Source organism: Cryptomeria japonica, chromosome 2 (assembly GCF_030272615.1).
Source record: "Cryptomeria japonica chromosome 2, Sugi_1.0, whole genome shotgun sequence".
Lineage (NCBI taxonomy): Eukaryota > Viridiplantae > Streptophyta > Pinopsida > Cupressales > Cupressaceae > Cryptomeria > Cryptomeria japonica.
The window spans coordinates 353826583-353845729 of record NC_081406.1 but is presented as its reverse complement, the minus strand read 5'-3'; the positions used below and the strand labels follow the sequence as shown (position 1 = coordinate 353845729).

Here is a 19147-nt window from a genome sequence, read left to right as displayed (position 1 = left end):
ATTATCAACCCCCAAAAAAAAACATTAACTACATGGTAATTAATTTAGGTTATTATTCTTTTAAAAAAACAAACAAATAAAATTCCAAATTTCGAAATACTAAAAAAAACCAAATTTAAATGGGATGGGCTTGTATTTTATTATGATGGTAGCAAGGGTTGCGGGGTGGGGACCACGGGTCCCATCACCCCTGCGGCCCTGCATGCGCAGGTCCGCAGGGATGAGGGGACCCTGCGGGCCCGTCCGTACCCTGCAATCGGTTACTACGTAACCGTCCTTGCATGCAGGTTAATAATAATGCAAAACGCCATGCGTTGCGGGGCGAAGGTGGTATTTTTAAGAGGTTTTTTTTTTTGAACGACTTCCATTTCTTGTTATTTATATGTGCACGTATATATATATATATATATATATATGTGTGTTTGTTTTTGCAAACAATATTATTGTTATTATTTTTTTCTTACAGGAGTAATGTATTTTAATCTATTGAAAATCACCCAGAGCAGGGTAGATACAGGGAATAACAATGTGGCAGATTGATATTCAGAGATAAAATATAATGAAGCAATAGCCAGAGAGGTTTTTTTTTTTCATTTCCTTTATTCTTTTCACAGGGAAAATTCGTTCACAGATAAAGAAGATTTATTTCTTTTCACAGGGAGATTTCATTCACAGAGAGAGAGGATTTATTTCTACACACAGGGAGATCTAGTTTTTATCAAAATAAACTGAAGACAATAATCTAATTTCTATTTACTCTGAAACTAATTTCTTATCGGAATTAAAACAATGAATCTTATATTTCAAGAAAAAAAATGAATTTCATTCTACAAATCCGAAACAAATTTTCTTATCAGACAATGAATTTTATTCTCTAAAATCTGAAACTAATGTATCTTATTTTCAAAAGAAATGAATTTCATTCTAAGACAAAAACAATGAATTTTATTCTCTAAAATATGAAACTAAAAATTTAAAACAATGAATCTTATTTTCAAAAAAAATGAATTTCATTCTACAAATTTGAAACAAATTTTCTTATCAAACAATGAATCTATTCTAACAACAAATCTCCTTCTTTACAAAATCTAAAAAAAAAAACTAATTTCATATCAAGAAATTTAACAATGAATCTTACTAAAACCAAGATTCTCATTTTCTACAAAATCTAAACTAATTCTTTAACAAAATACAATTAAATTTTCATACTCATAATTAATCTAATCAATCTAATCTACCATAAAAAAAATGAGATGCATGAACTAAGTTGGAGGAACCTGGATGCTTGAAGGTGGTGTGGAGTCTTCCTTGATCCTCCAATTTGAAGAAAAAATCCTCCAACAAAATCCTAGCTGCCAATGAAGTGGACTACCAAAGAGAATTCAACTTGCAGAAATTTCTTATCCAGATTAGCTAGCTTTTCCTTTGAAACTTGTTCCCATTTTATAAAAGAAATTACAATTTCCCACTACCTATTTTTTAATTTAAAAAAAAGAGATTCTTCTCCCAATTTGGCCTCCATGCAAATTAATTAGGCTTAGTGGGAGGAGTTACATGCAAGGAGGTGGAGAAGCCTCTAGAAGCTTCTTATTCCTCCTACAACATGTGCCTTAATTTGGGTGAGGGAAATTAAATAACAATTTAAAATATATGTGCATTTTCCATGTGTGTGTGGTTTATTAATTTATTCCCTTACAATATTCATTCAATAATTCATCCAAAGAGTATAAATAACGTTTTGTATTTAAATCAAAAAAAAATGATAAAGGAGGGTTGTGACAATTTCCTTGATCTGTATAGTATAACTTGGTTCTGGAAAGATGAACTTGTAGACATTATTTTCAAACTAGTATGACAATGATATTTTATTTGAAGATTAATATCATATTTATTCTGTTAATGTTTATTTACTTTATTCATGTGAATTTGGTTTAAAAACTCATAATGACGTATTTATGTACGCTCGATGCAAATGAACCTCAATGAGTTAGAAAACCAAGAACAACCTATATCTAAATGAGGTAGATAACTGCAATCAAACTTAGATCAATTAGAAAATTGGATCGATTTTATTGTTTAAATCAATAGGAAAGAAGATTGTCTTTTTTGATTATTGCCTATGCGAGTTTAATTTCTGTATTCGCTTTTGCTTAAGTAATGGCAAGCCTTATTTTGTTTGATAGGACCCTGTCATATGGATTGATTTGGGGTACCTATTTATGTCCTCAGTATCGAGTTTGACTGTTGTTTTGTGGTGGTGTTGTATTTGGTCTTATCCTTTATGCGGGTGTCGAATGATGTTTGGTGGTTGACCGTAGTTGGTCAGGTCTATAGTTAGAGTACCGTCTGTCAGTGCACCTCATATGAAGTCTTGTTTGACCAAATGGTTGTTTCCTCCATTTTGAACTCTGTTTGTTTGACCATGTGTAATCCTTGGTTTTTGAGTTCGTTTGAGTATAGTCTAGTATCGTATGGGAAAGTGGCTTTCGATTGGGGGTCGTGCCCAAAGTGGCTGTTGGGTAACCCATCGAAAGTGAGTCTAATAAGTGATAACCTAACAGTATATTAGAAAGTTAATCTCTAAGTAAGATAATTGTGCCTCACACATAGGATGAGTGCTAGTATAGACTCGACATGCTGTGAGAAGGCCTGAAATGGCAAACCATCATCCTTGTCTTCACGAAAGGATGTGTGGGTCCATATGAGGCTTGGATGGGTCGGAGGCTCGGATTAGGTTGCTAGGGTAACCCAGTGGATGGGGCTGGAACCTATGAAGACCTGCCATGGTAACCATACCAAGTTGTGTGATGACACTTGTCCTTATGTTCGCTAGTGTGTTGTTGTATTGTCTGGATAGGAGCACTTTTGTGAACTCGTCCTCTGGCTTATGCCCTTGTGAGAACCCGATTTCATGCTATACCTTGGGTTGCGATGACTTAGTTTGTGAATGCTCCAGTGGACCCTTGTATTAGCTTCGATTATGTTCAGCTGGATCCTTTCCTTTTCAGGGATTGCTTATGTATTTATTGACCGATGTGGTCATTTGTATATTGATTATGTTTCATCTTCATGGAAAGATTGTAAATTATGAGAACCTCATGTATTCTTAACTTTATTAATTATCAGAGGGGTCTTGCAGTTGAGCAGACCCGGAGATGTAGCCCTTTAGGGGTGAACTCGGAGATCATCTTGGTGTTATGTGATGCTTTTGTTCTTATATATCATGTTTAGTGTTAACATGTATGGATGATATTTTGATAGAATGTATAAGTGGGTTAGAAGAAATTTATCTTAAATGCATGTATGCAGTCATCTTTTAAATGCTGAAAATGGGATCATGAAAGAATGTAGCTTAGTATAATGGAATACATTCAGTTATTGTTAAGGAAATTAAGTATGCATGGAAGGATCTCATTAGTTTATGATGAAATTCAACTATGTTAATAAATTAGATGTATGGCTTAAATTTTAATGAAAAGTATGAACGAAAGGTATGAATAAATCTTAATGGATAAACCTTATCTTTTGATTAATATTTTATCTTACTAAAAGAATTATCCTTGTTTAAGAAATTATCTCATTTTTAAGATAATCATCTTATTGGATTTACTAGTGTGAGTTAAGTGAAATGTGGAATTAAGTAATCATGTTGGAAAACCCTGTAGATGTTAGTTGATAGCTTCCGCTATGTAATCTGAATTTTGATATCTCGTTGTATCTTAATGTTGTGTTTATCTTTTAAAAAAAAAAATTATTGCACTCTATTCATGTTTTTTAGCTTAATCCCTTCATGGTTTCCTGGCGGGGCATTACATTTGGTATCAGAGTCCATGTTGCAAACACTGGGATCTCTGGTGTCACGTGTGGCCTTAGTTGGTGTGAGGCACGTATCGACCTTATGTGCATGCTTGTCCTCCTCTTTGTATGTGAGTGATTGAGCAGACCTTTTAACTTGTGTGTAACGCGTGTGTTCACACCTTGTTTTCACCTTCTTGATGTTGGTGTTTGAGTGATTATATGTGCTTTGATTTCTTATTGAGGTCTTGGTCTACGATTAATCATATTATTAAAGAGAGTCGTATGTACCTTCCTTATTGATTGTTGTACTCTTTAGACTAATCCATTTGGGTTGGTCAGTACTTGTCTGGAATCTGAAAATACGAAATGTGCTTGTTTAAGATTATGATCTAGCTTAGTGTTGTCCACTTGAAGGACTAGTATGGTAAATGTTGAATGCTTATTTTGTAGCAAACTGAATGATTATAACCCTTCCTCCTCTCTCTCTCTCTCTTTCTGGATATTAAAATATTTGGGATGTGTGTAATTATCTCCGATTTGAGTTTTCATTTTTGCAAGAGAAAGGTGTGACTTCTTGAACCCTTGTGTGAACCATATGACGCTTATGTGTTTTTAAATAATAAAAGGGGCTTTGGGTTTGAAAGTTAATATTGGCTATTGGGAGAAAACAGTATGTTTACATTAAAGAATTCTCCATGTATTTTGTAGAAGTAATATAATTAAATTATATCTTAAGTAATATGCATTAATATGCGAATAGTTTCTATGTGAAACTGCTTTGTTTGTAAAAGAGGTATTAAAGGGGACATGTTATAGTAGCTTCAAAAGTGTATTAATGTGTTCCATGAAAGATTATTTTATGTATTTCATTAAACCAATTTGATTGAGGATTTATTTTAGCAATTCTCCATTGAACTTGCTTTTGGGTATATGTAATTACCTTATTATGCTTAGAAAGTGCGAATGAAAAGCTTGTTTGATGTGCATGCATTAATATGTATTATTTTGGTGATAGCTCCTCCCTTACCTTTTGATCGTAATTTGATTTTCAATGATAGGTTGCAAATTATGATATGTGTCTGTATCGTATTAAAGTAGTAAGTGTTCTCAAGAGGCCTTGCATCATTGATAAGATTACCTATTTTGATCTATGTTGTTTGGAAAACTAGAACATTCTGTTACAACCATAATTATTGGAAATGTCATGTTAGGCTGTTTGGAATCCTTCTAAAACAGTAGCGAAATGAAAATCGTGCAATTAAAATGATAGGCTTATAGTGAGAAATTTTAGTATATAGTGTGATCTTGTTGATCTCGTGTCTTTGTAGGAAATAGTTTGGTTATCAAACTCTCTTTCCCTTCTCGTTGACTATATTATAAGATTTTTAGAAATTCTACGAAGAATGCATTGATTTAAATAGAATGTTTATAAAACATGTGAAATTGTACTATTGCATTTTGGCTTCATATTGAAAGATGAAAGCCCTCTTTGGAAAATAAATTTGCATAGTTAGTAATGTGAATTCGAATGCTTAGAGATATCCAAGAAAGATACAAGAATAATGCTATTTCCTTATGTAATTGTGAATTGTTAATAATTTTAGTACTTGTATCTAGAGTAAACTTGATTCAATTATTCATGTGGGAAGCATTATTTAAAATCTTCCTTGAGTAGATGATAGCGTACTGAAAAGTACTCCCCATAAATGTGACTAAACAAGTACTAGTGTATTCATGTGTATTGTAAGAAACCAGTGCTTATTATATGTGCCCATGGGTTGGTGAAGTAATCAACCATAGAGGATATGTTGCTTATGAGTATGGAAAACCATACTGTCTATGTGATGTTGCTTATTTGTTTCCCTACTGAGTACCAAACCTCGGGTTGTGGGTAATTCAGTATGTTAAGGGGTAGTATTCGAAGTCACCATTCCTTGAATAGTATGGATTGGCATATGAGTAATGTCGGTGTGAAGCGAGTTTAGCTTCTCTATTTCGAGGAATGATATAGTTATACAATAAAACTATATCAAAGGTGTACTCAATACTTTCCCTTTTGATGAATCTATTTATAGGTTTATGTGTGACAACCTATTCCTCTCCTTTATTTGAGCATTTGGATGGTGTTTCTTGAGCATAGTGAGGGTGTATTTTTGAGGATCCCTTGCCTTGTCTTCATGAAAGGTAGGTTTATCCACATGAGCTATCGATTAGTATGTGTAGGTGGACATGTGGGTAGACCTTAGTCATGTATACCTCTGGCTTACGGTGAGTATCCTTATAGATACGTCGCTATGCGGGACGTGACCTGCGCGTACTTGTTTCTGCGAGGTACACTACCATGCGGGATACGTCCATTGCGTGTCTTCTCTGCGTTGGGTATTGCCATGCCATGTGACGATGTGATGCAGGGTGATGTCGAGGTGCACACTGCCATGCCATGTGGGTAGTGTGACTATGTTGCACCACATGATGAGCTACTGCGATGGCTAGATGATTGTTCCTTCCTTCCTCGTTGGTGGCTAGATGCTAGTCACATAGTGATGTTATGTGCAGTTGTGATATTCTTTATATTTCTTTGGGGACCAACAATTTATTTTACTTTGACTTTAAAGGTTTAGCCACGATCTTGTAATCTTTTGCATTCTTGATTTGGTCTTGCAAATTCCAGATTATTTTCTTGCCTTACTGTTGGAATTGATGATTTATTATCTTTATTCATCTGTACTTTGGTGGCTAAACTGGGTTATCCTTATTGTTTTCGTATGTTGGTCTTTTGTTAAAATGTGAAATTTCTCACCAAGGACGTATGAGACAGTCTTGGTAGAGTGTGTACGAGTAAGTAGACGTAAGGAACCTTGAGGATGGGGGTATGTGAGGCTGTGATGCAACTAGCATCCACTACCTACTTATGTGTGGTGACTATCTCTTGGAGGATAACCACCTTACTCAACAAGGGATGTTCACGAAGGTCTTGTATGGAAGGTAGCACTACTATGGTTTGCCCTAGCACCATCGAGCCATGAGTGAGATATTAGATATTTATGATCATATTGTTGTTATGAGATCAGGCATAGAGATGTTGATTGTGCATGTTATCTTTGACCGAGCAATTGACATGCTCACATGTGGCCTTTTGAGTTATGTATTCCAGTTATGTGGGTGGTTATTATGTTTAATCATGGAGTAAATTGTGTTAACTTGTCACTATGTTATGGGACATAGTCATTGGAAAGGTTTTTGTGTGCCTGGCAAGTGTAAACAATTGAGTTATTTACGTTGCTCTTATTTCATGAAAGTTAACTTGGTTGTAGAATTTAAATTTTGAAGCTAGTTCTATGCGATAAATTTTTATGATAAAGATGGATTGGTAAAAGAAATTGATCATGATGACATGTTTTTTTGTCATGTTTGATAGATGAGTATGGTAATATTTGCTTACCTCTTTTAATGCTTTAACTTGGTGTAATGAAAGGGAGAAGATTCTTGTATCTCTACTATGATTGTGGATAATTCCTAGAATGTTATAAGAAATGTATGGATTTAGATGTATCTTGCTAATGGGTAATGGCACTCGTAGAGGATTTAGCAATAATGTTTTATTTATTTATGGAAAGATTCCTATGTGCAATTTAATATTTGTTGAATGAGTTTCAGGGCTAATGCATGCGACATGTTCTCCATCTAGCCTTACGACTTCCAGGAGTAAGTCAGAACCTAGGGGGGAAGAATGTAGTACCCTTGCCCTAATCAATTTCTAATCTCGATTTGACCTTGGTTAGTTTATCATAATATAATGATTATAGTCAGGTGTTTTGATTTTAGTGCATAGCTGTTAATGTGGTTTTCGCACCAATTCGTATGCAAGTTATTAATTCTTCCATTTCGTGTTATTATCTTGGGCTAACGCATTCATTAAGTTTATATATGTATGCACGTATGACTCTTGGTTGCAGGAGATTTCAAGTACAGTGTCGCATGGGTGCGAGGTTTGTCTCCACCTGGTTTCGCAGGTTTGAGTGTACCTCTTTGGTCCTTAGAATTTGGATTAGGTGGTCGTAAGACCCTCGTTTGACCATAGTCGTGCTCAAGTGAGTGTCCTCAATCATCGTCGGTATTCCTGTTGGTTGGGGTTGTGGGTCGTCTGTTCGATTGAATTTCTTGGGTTGTGTGTTTTGTGTGTGGTTAAATCGAGTAATTAATCCTTAATCTCTAATTGGATTTAATGTGTGTTTTCGCATTAGTTTATTTGGGGACTAAATTAAATAGGCTCCCTTTTTATGTGATTAATCGTTAATTGAATTGCTCAATTCAGGTTGGTGGCAAATTCAATTAAATGGTAAATTTTAATGTTAAATTTATTATGTTTATGCTCATGAAAAGAAAGATTTAAATTTAATTGAAATAGAATTAATTTAATGTTGTTGGCATTTTGGAAATAGAAAGGTTACTTTTAGTTAATTGAGGAAATCAATTTTTAAATTGAAAAGCAAGTTAAATGTATTGATATAGTTTAAAAGAATGATTTTTGTGATTTATTTTAAATAAAAATTTTAAATCCAAAAATAAGTTTTTGGTCAAACTTTTCCCCATTTAACCTAGGGTTGAAAATATTTTTGGAGGTTGATTTTTTTTGGAAAAATATTTTGTTGGAAAATATTATTGGATGCAAAATTTGGGGGTTTTGGGAGGAGAAGGAATTTCTTGAGCTAGAGAATTGGGCTCTTCATCAATCTTGCTAGGATTGCTTAACCAGGTAGGCATCTGGTTAATTCCATTGGTTTCTTTGTTTTTAAAATATTGTTTTTGGTGTTTTTGTAGTAATCTGGTTGTGATTGTAAATAATCTTATTTATTTGGGGAAAATGAAAGAAGTTGTAGATTAATTTCTGAAATTAAATTCTCCTTGCTTCCTTTCCAATCTCCAGATTGAATTTTGGTTGTTCCCAATAAACTTTGTTAAATCTCCATTGGATGTTCTTGATTTAAGTTTTATTTGGAGAAAATTAGTTGTTTTAGTCAAGTTTGGTAGAACGGTTTGGATTATGGATGTTAATCCTTCTTATTTTGCCCATCTGGTGTTTGTTTGTAAGAAATCTTTCCCTTCGTTGAATCTGGGCTTTTAAAAAAAAAAGGGAAATGTAAATTTAAGGAAACTTATAGTTTTTCGAAGAGAAAAAAAATAAAAAATTCATGTCTCTGCTGAGACTGTTTTTTACATGTTGTTTTTAACAGTATTTTAAAAAATATATTAAAAAAAAAAAAAAAAAGCAAAACTCCAACCCCCTTTATTTTATATTTTTCTTTTTAAAAAAACGTGGTTTTTTTTAATATATTTAAAATATATATATAATAATTTAACATTATAATAAATGTATTTTTAATTAATTTTTTTTAATTAAGATTAATTGTTCATTAAGTAATAAATTATTATTAATTTTTTATTAATTATTTCTATAATGGAAAATATACATTATTTAATATTCAAATTCTATTTTATTATTAATGAATATTTAATTCACTTGATTTGTTGATATTGGTTTTTTAATTATTAATTTGTTATATTTTATTAATTGCGAATTAATAAAGATATATATTAATTAATAGTTAATTTTGGTATTTTTCTTCATGTGCGCAAGGAAATAATCTGTTAATTTGGGAAAAGATTATCTATATTTGGTTTCTTTAAATATATATTTCCTTGATCTGTATAGTGTAACTTAGTTCTGGAAAGATGAACTTGTAGACATTATTTTCGAACTAGTATGACAATGATGTTTTATTTGAAGATTAATATCATATTTATTCGGTTAATGGTTATTTACTTTATTCATGTGAATTTGGTTTAAAAACTCATAATGATCTATTTATGTATGTTTGATGCAAATGAACCTCAGCGAGTTAGAAAACCAAGAACAACCTTTATCTAAATGAGGTAAATAACTGCAATCAAACTTAGATCAATTAGAAAATTGGATTGATTTTATTGTTTAAATCAATAGGAAAGAAGATTGTCTTTTCCAGTTATTGCCTATGCGAGTTTAATTTCTGTATTTTCTTTTGCTTAAGTAATGGCAAGCCTTATTTTGTTTGATAGGACCCTGTAATATGGATTGATTTGGGGTACCTGTTTATGTCCTTAGTATCGAGTTTGACTGTTGTTTTGTGGTGGTGTTGTATTTGGTCTTATCCTTTATGCGAGTGTTGAATGATGTTTGGTGGTTGACCATAGTTGGTCAGGTCTGTAGTTAGAGTAACGTCTGTCAGTGCACCTCATATGAAGTCATGTTTGACCAAATGGTTGTTTCCTCCATTTTGAACTCTGTTTGTTTGACCATGTGCACTCCTTGGTTTTTGAGTTTGTTTGAGTATAGTCTAGTGTCGTATGGGAAAGTGGCTTTCGATTGGGGGCCGCGCCCAAAGTGGCTATTGGGTAACCCATCGAAAGTGAGTCTAATAAGTGATAACCTAACAGTAGATTAGAATGTTAATCTCTAAGTAAGATAATTGTGCCTCACACATAGGATGAGTGCTAGTACAGACTTGACATGCTGTGTGAAGGCCTGAAATGGCAAACCATCATCCTTGTCTTCACGAAAGGATGTGTGGGTCCACATGAGGCTTGGATGGGCCGGAGACTCAGATTAGGTTGCTAGTGTAACCCAGTGGATGGGGCCGGAATCTATGAAGACTTGCCATGGTAACCATACCAAGTTGTGTGATGACACTTGTCCTTAGGTTCACTAGTGTGTTGTTGTATTGTCTGGATAGGAGCACTTTTGTGGAGTCATCCTGTTGCTTATGCCCTTGTGAGAACCTGATTTCATGCTATACCTTGGGTTGCGATGACTTAGTTTGTGAATGCTCCAGTGGACCCTTGTATTAGCTTCGATTATGTTCAGTTGGATCCTTTCCTTTTCAGGGATCTTTTATGTATTTATTGACCGATGTGGTCATTTGTATATTGATTATGTTTCGCCTTGATGGCAGGATTGTAAATTATGAGAACCTCATGTATTCTTAACTTTATTAATTATCAGAGGGGTCTTGCAGTTGAGCAGACCCGGAGATGTAGCCCTTTAGGGGTGAACTTCGAGATCATCTTGGTGTTATGTGATGCTTTTGTTCTTATGTATCATGTTTAGTGTTAGCATGTATGGATGATATTTTGATAGAATGTATAAGTGGGTTAGAAGAAATTTATCTTAAATGCATGTATGTAGTCATCTTTTAAATGCTGAAAATGGGATCATGAAAGAATGTAGCTTAGTATAATGGAATACATTCAGTTATTGTTAAGGAAATTAAGTATGCAGGGAAGGATCTCATTAGTTTATGATGAAATTCAAGTGTGTTAATAAATTAGATGTATATCTTAAATTTTAATGAAAAGCATGAATGAAAGGTATGAATAAATCTTAATGGATGAACCTTATCTTGTGATTAATATTTTATCTTACTGAAAGAATTATCCTTGTTTAAGAAATTATCTCGTTTTTAAGATAATCATCTTATTGGATTTATTAGTGTGAGTTAAGTGAAATGTGGAATTAAGTAATCACATTGGAAAACCCTGTAGATGTTAGTTGATGGCTTCTGCTATGTAATCTGAATTTTGATATCTTGTTGTATCTTAATGTTGTGTTTATCTTTAAAAAAAAAATTTTATTGCACTCTATTCATGTGTTTTAGCTTAATCCCTTCAGGGTTTCCTGGCGGGGCATTACACCTCTTCATTCTAGCTTCAACTAAAGATGAGGAAGATGATGAAGAAAATGGAGGAGTCCCTTCATATTTTGGAGGGCATAGGATGAGCCTATTTTTTTCATTGCCATTACATTCCAAATTGACAAGACTAGGATTACAAGGAAGAGTAGTACTTTTAGGTTGAGTGGTAAAGTGCTTCGATGATGTTCTCGCTCGTGGTGTTCTCATGTGGAGCTCGCACATTAGAAGTAAATGTCAAGATTGATTTCAGTTATAAACTTTATGTACTTGATGTATTCTACCTTATGGTATTTACATAAAGAAGATCATTTTGATATGTGTGCCTAATCATAAGGCTTATGTACTTAGATATTATGTTGAAATCTAATAACATGTCGTTATTCTTTTATTTTGAGCACGTCGATTCAAATTATTTTTAACTATGCATATTTTGTGTATTTTGTTAATTTAATATTATGGAAGTCCTTGCAAAGGTAAAATAATAATAAATAAATGAATTTAATAATAAATAAATGAACTTAAGAATTGTGAAGGTTGACACAACTTGATTCCCAACAATTCAATATATTTAAGCTTTGAAGAAGGCATTGGAAACATTTATATATATAAAATGGAAAAGTGAACTCACATGTAGAATAGGTGCTATCACCCACTGTAAGAGATGGGTTTCACAATTGAAAGAAGAGTATGAGCATACAAAAGAGAGGCTTCATTTGTTAATATTTACAACCCGATTTTATATCGATAATATAGATGTTCTTTACACCAATCTTTTGTAAACATTCATACAATAAGAAAGTGGTGGAATGGGTGTGATCACCCATTCTAAGGAATGCATTTCAAAACTCAAGGAATTATCACAATCTTTTGACGTACGTTTACTTAAAAAGAAAGTAGTAAAATAGAAACAATAGCTTGCTCTCAACTTTTGAATTTAAGGAAGAGTATGAACATAATGAAAAGAGGCCTTTTCTAAGGTTTACAATAATTGTTTGCATCAAAATCAAAATATTTATTACAACAATGGTTTATTGTAAGTTTACATAACAAGAAAATTAGTAAAATATGTGTAATCACCCCCTCTAGATTTCCTAATCTAAGAAAGAGCATAAACATAATGAAAATAAGCTCCTTTTATAATGTTTATAATAATCATTCACATTAAAAACAAAATCTTTACTACAACAATTTTTTGCTGTAAATTTGAACAAAAGGAAAACAGTAAAATAGGTGTAATCACTCACTTTAGATTTCTGAATCTAAAAAAAATATGAAAATAATAAAAAGACTATATAACAAGATTTACAACATTTTTTTTTTTGTTGTAAAAAAAAGCAGTAAAATAAATATAAATATAATCAGCTGCTGTGGATTTCCAAGGCTCATTCACATCTTTAAAGTTTATGTCAACATCAGATTATGCTTACATAAAATGGATGTGATTTACAGTGCAAGTGCTCATATAGGAAGGAGTGGACGAGATAGACGACCACAAAGGGTCTTTTGTATGAGGCAAAGAATAGTTGTTATAGTCAAAGTTGATAATTACAAGTCCTTTGAATTATTTAGAAAAATAATTTTGAGTTGCAGGAGGGCTCGACTAGAGAATAATCTTCAGGGCCAAGCAAATCAGCATAGTCAGTAGACATGGGCATAATTTCTGATTGAATTGCATAACCAGGGAATATATTGAGATGGTTTGGAAAATCAATGTGAGAAGACAAATCTGGAACTGAAGTTCCCAGAAAATGTTCCGAACTGTCGAAGAAAAAATCAATGTCTTCAGGGAAATTGACATCCATACACATGTCTTGTGGTTGTTGTTGGTTTGACCTCTCCACCATTCTAGCTTCAACTGAAGAAGAAGAGGAAGATGATGAAGAAAATGGAGGAGTCCCTTCTTCAAATTTAGGAGGGCGTAGGATGACCCCATTTTTCTCATTGCCATTCCCTTCCAAATCAACAAGACTAGGGTTACAAGGTAGCTGAAGTTGCTGCATTTTACCCAAATTATCCTGAATTTGAATCTGAAGCTGTTCGGTAGTGTTGGTGCTGAGACTCGATCTTGAATCCTCGCTGCATTCAAAGTTATTGTGTTGCTCTTTGGGATTCACACAACCCATATATCGGCTAAGGTCAAAATTTGTCACAGCGTTTAGGCCTCTAAATTTTATAGCTGCTCTGTCATAAGCTTCAGCTGCTTCTTCTTGTGTGCCTGATCATTCTCACACACACACACAAAATCAGTCATGTACCCCCAACACACAATCTAGAAACTGTACTATGATCTGTAGAAAGTTTGATCTAAAATTTGTCACCCAGTTTTTTTTTGTTTTTTGTTTTTAAACCCTAGCTACAAACCTTGCTAGTTTAAATCGAAAGCACCCTGGACACAATCTCAGCCTAACTACTTTACAGATGAAAACCAAAATATATTTAAACAAACAAGTATGCATGCAATTTTTACTGGGAGAAACTCAATTAGTGAAACATACTGTAAGTTCCCAAATAAAGATATTTGTTGCCCATAACCCTTCCAATTCGCGCCTCCCATCGTCCATTATGATGATGCCTGACAAAGTTTTGAGTTTTGTACAGATGTTAGAAAAATACTACTAGTTTTTTTTTTTAATATATACGGCATAAACTTCATCTTTAACTAAATATACCCTATGCATAGCTCTAGAATTCTTAATTACAGACAGAGGCTCACAGATCCGTGATTTTTCCTTAATTATTTCCAACACGACTATAACAAAAAAAACTCCTAACAAAGACAACATATCTTTCCAAAAAAAGTATTTGTTATCAACCATCAACACACACTGGTCTAGTCTGGTACCTGGCTACCCCACGGAACTTCGACACTCCTCTTGAAAACCCGCTGCTTTTTCTGAAGAATTAATGTAAAATTTAAAACATGAATATCAGAAATACATTAAGTTTATCTTGACAATTTAAAAGATTATTTTTCAAAAAAAAAAATAATTATTGTAATCTAAACATTTTAATTTTGTAGATAATTTGTGTAGTTAAATTTGAGAAAAAAATAGAATCAAATTTTAATAAGGAAGAAATTTGATCTTTCTTTTTCACACCTTATTTTAAATTCTTATATAGTAATAGTAGCTACACTACTACTAAAATAAAGACAGATTCTTAATTATCCAAATTATGATTTTTTTTTGTACTTGACAATTAGTTAATTCTGTCAAAACAGAAATAGAATAAAAATGATGTTTAGCTATTATACAAAAGTCATAAGACCATTGATATTAAAATAATCCTTCAAAAATCTGAACAACATGTATTTAAAAGCCCCTCAAAACCTGAGCCTAAAAAGAGGTTATAGATTAAAAAAAAAAAAGAAAAAAAATGATATTAAGTAATTTATTTTTATCTCTATCCATTCCATAAATTTTCATATTTATTTTAATCTCTAAAATATTCTTAAAAAATTCTCAATGAAACCCACTTGAAGTTTTCAAAAAAAAAAAAACATCATGAACGCAACTGCTAATGACTGTTACCCAAAATAAACTTTAAAAACGCATGATCTGCTTTCGTAAGAATATATTTACCACATGATGTTAAAATAGAATTAGGGTAATATTTTACAATCGCCCCAGGGTTGAATTCTCTAGAATTCAATTAAGCAACAGTTTTTATGAAAGCGGAATTGCAATTTGCTGTCATTATAATATGATTGATAATATGTATGCTTGCTTTCCAAAATATTATATTCTAAAAAACAATGAATATTTACCGTCTCAGTGAAGCGAGATATTCTTCCTTACTAACATTCTGCATTTCCTCCAACTCCTTCGTATAAGTAGATATCTGAAACGAAAGATATACACATTGATATTGAGCAATAGAAATATTGAAGGTGGTTTAAAAAAAAATTAAGAAAAATCATGCATTGCATCTCACAGGGAAATTTAAGATGGTATCTTTTCCCCAATATTTAAGAGCAGCCAGATCGTATGAGTGTGCGGCAGCTTCTTCATCTTCATATGCTCCTGAATTGAAATGAACAACAATTTAAAACACTAAAATTTCATTTTGATCGGAAAATAAATATTTTAGATCAATCATGACAAATGTCGAACACATACCTAAGTAAACTGAAATGACACAGGTAAGGTTCAAATTCACCATGCAATCAAACACCAGAAACAGTCAATTTCAGTTTTATAATAAAAATTATAAAGCGCAAAGCTTTGAATTGACAAAAATTGTTAGTACCTTGTCAGCATTTTATCAAACACCAGAAAATTTCAGATTTTTTATGAAAATTATGAAGTGTAAAGCTGTAAATTGACAAAATCCTTTACTACCTTGTCTGCCTTTTTTATTTTGTCCTTGGTTCCAACAATTCTTGTCCCAAAGATGCGCTTCATATCGGCCGGTCCAGCTATGCCTGAACAATAAACAATGAACATTATTTTAGTAGCATTTGGGAGAAAAAAGGCAGTAACTTGAGAAAAAGCGGCTACCTGGTGACTCCTCTATAGATAGAACTCCGGCCGCCTTGTGAAACCTGCGATTTATCTTTATATCTGCGCGTCCGCTTGGGTTTAGGCTTAAATTCTGGCACCTGCGTTGCAAGCATGCACAATTTGCTTGTCTCAAGCTCTCCATTTAATCCTCCCTTCATCAATGGCTGCTATCAAAAGCTTTATCTAATGCATCTATTTATTAGCAAATCTTCATAGTCATTGCCGCTTTAAACGTGGAAAAACGTGAGGGAATTCAGAAGTCTGGGAAGGAAATGCATTTATTTGTAAGCATCGTTTAGATTCGGAAGAACGCAGTGTATTGAAGAAGATAAAGTGCAATTGAGAAGTTGCAGTGTAAAATTGAGAAGGTGGAGTGAACCTTCATGCACACAATCAAAGTCTTAGTGGGGAATTCGCTCACCTACATAACAAGCCCATGCGTCGTACTAGTGCACCAAAATGTATTGCTTCCCTCAAGAAACCTTCCACTTCCACCGTTAACCAAACTGCTTACGTAACACGCACCGTCATTTTTTTCTTCTGCTTGTTTGGTGGGACCCACCCACCATTTTGATATGCTCATGCAACGCTTACTCCACATTGCTTTGCCTCATCTCTCCTCTCTACCTATATATCAAGCTTGCTAACTTCCATATAAAAGTACAACTACTAATTGCCAAGTCAAATTTGCACGCTTCTTTTTCTTTAATTTGCTAGTATTTTTAGCAAATGTGACTATTATATACCTAAAAGAGGGGAAGTTAAACATTTGTTTAGAGATATAGTTTGAGGTAGTCCACCAAATGTTTTTTGTGTTTTCTTGTTGAGCACATAAACAATATTAGGCAACCTACAAAGGTAGCTACAAAACCCAAACCACCTTTAATGTCATATTCAACAAAATGTATTGTCATCATCAATAATGCGTCAATCTTGTCGTTAACTATAATGGCTCTCGTAAAAAATTACGTCGGTCTCCCAATGGAGTCAGATAGTTTGATTGATGGCAAAAATCACGCCGATCTCCCAACAAAACCAGATAGTTTGATTGACGGTGGTGGGCTCATGTGGAGCTACTCTAACATCACATTTTCAAATTTATTTCAAGGAAAACATAACTCCTTCAATATTCATGCATATAAAATTCCCTTTGATATTCATGTTCCACTTAATTATTTTTTTTGGAATTCTAATTTTTTTAGCATGTTTGATTATTTTATTAAATATATATATATATATATATATATATATATATATATATATATTAATAAGTGTCAGCATTATTTATAAAAAAATAATATGATACATGTTTAAAAAAAAGGTTGATGGATATAAAATCACATTTCAAATTTTAATTTGAATTTAGGTATAATTAACTGGAGGCACTCTATAATTGGAAGATATGAATTTTCTTTTTTTTAATTAATTAGTAAGCACTGTCAAAGGTGCATCCTCCATGCTACATAGATGTTTCCCAATGGGAGCAAGGGGTGGAGTGTAATGGGTTAATAAGAAATCTTACATCTAATCTTAAATTTGACAATCATTTACATCTCAAAATGATCATCATCAAGAACTTATTAACCTCGTCGTTAATTATAACGAGTCCCATTAGAAACCACGTCAGTCTCCAAAAAGAACCAGATGGTTTCATTGAGGATGGCTGATGTGGAGTTACTTTATCATCACATTTTCAAACTCATTTTAAGGAAAAGTTCACTCTTTCAATATTCATGTTCCACTTAATTTTCTTAGAGAATTTTTGTCTTTAGTGGCAATGGCTCTAAATATCTTTGACATGTTTGGTTATTTTATTATTAAATATTAGTATTTTTTGATGAATAGGTGTGAACATTATTATTTATAAAGAAATAATACTACACATGTTCAAAAAAAGGTGGTAGATATAACATCATATCTCAAATCCTCATTTATTTAGATATAATTAATGAGAGATGTTCTACAATGGGAGCAAGGGGTGGAGTGTAAAGATTAACAAGAACTTTTAAATTTTAACCTTAAATTTGACAATCATTTACATCTACAAATAATAACATATAATAATAAATATAAAAAAAACTATCAAAATAATTAAATTCAATCATATATTAATAATTGAAAATCCAAATTAGATATTTTAAAATATTGATTTTTTAATACATTAAGTTTAAAAAAATTCCAGACTTGATTATTCTAGGCTTAAATTTTTTATTTGAAAAAGTGATAATTAAATTGAGTATTAATTGAAGAAGTCTCACATTACCTTCATATGTAATAGGCAACATAATTTTTTATTGAATTGGGGATTCAAAAACATTCAAATTGCAAAGTGGACTAAAATCACTTAACTCTACCTTTCATGTTATTAAATTTTGGGATGAAAGAAAATCATATATCTTATTAGTAAAATCTACTAGTATATTATTCTTCACATATCTACAATTCACACATACTCCATTAATAAATAACAAAAAGGGGACCTCCCCTACATTTTCATCTCGCAAAACTACATTGATAAGATGAGAATAAAGTTCATGTAATTGATGGGCCTCTTTGAACTTGAGACAAATGCAAAATTGATCCATTTTTTTTCCCTTTTCTCCACCTACAACCAAACTCAGTGCCACATATATGCTTAGCAAAGAGAAAAAAACATTCTCATCTTCACTTTTTTGTAGTGTTTCCTTTAAAAACTCAATTGGGGAATTTGTTTGACTATGAATTGAAACTTGGGGTAAAAGTACAAACCTGTGTCTCACTATTGGCTAAGTGGGACACCGAAAATGAGTTCCACTCAACCAAGTAGGCTACTCGGTCGAGTGGTACCCGACCGAATCCACATGGTTCCATGTGGAGTCTACATGGAGGGCAGGTGGTGGGGCTCAACCAAGTAGGACTACCACTCGGTCGTGGCCCCCCTTCGTATATACCCCCCGCGATCTCCTAGCCCCTCATTTCAATAGTCCAAAAAAAATGGAGCGGGGGAGGGGTAGGACAACCTTCGGTCGAGTAAGGTAGGGCCGAGTACTCCTTTTTTTTCTTTAAAGTTTTAAATGTTTATATATATATATATATATATATATATATATATATATATATATATGTAAAATATAATTTTTT

At 32.8% G+C, this 19147-nt stretch overlaps 1 protein-coding gene across 1 annotated transcript; it reads right to left on the bottom strand.

The window, feature by feature from the left end:
* Positions 1-12853: 12853 nt before the first annotated feature.
* On the bottom strand, positions 12854-16576 carry LOC131065250 (AP2-like ethylene-responsive transcription factor AIL5). Its single transcript, XM_057999722.2, has 8 exons — positions 16025-16576; positions 15866-15948; positions 15644-15652; positions 15459-15547; positions 15292-15365; positions 14368-14418; positions 14021-14097; positions 12854-13740 (listed from the first exon to the last, which is right to left on the bottom strand). The coding sequence occupies exons 1-8, from the start codon at positions 16183-16185 to the stop codon at positions 13091-13093; spliced, it is 1194 nt and encodes a 397-aa protein (XP_057855705.2). The 5' UTR covers positions 16186-16576; the 3' UTR covers positions 12854-13090.
* Between the last annotated feature and the right edge of the window lie 2571 nt (positions 16577-19147).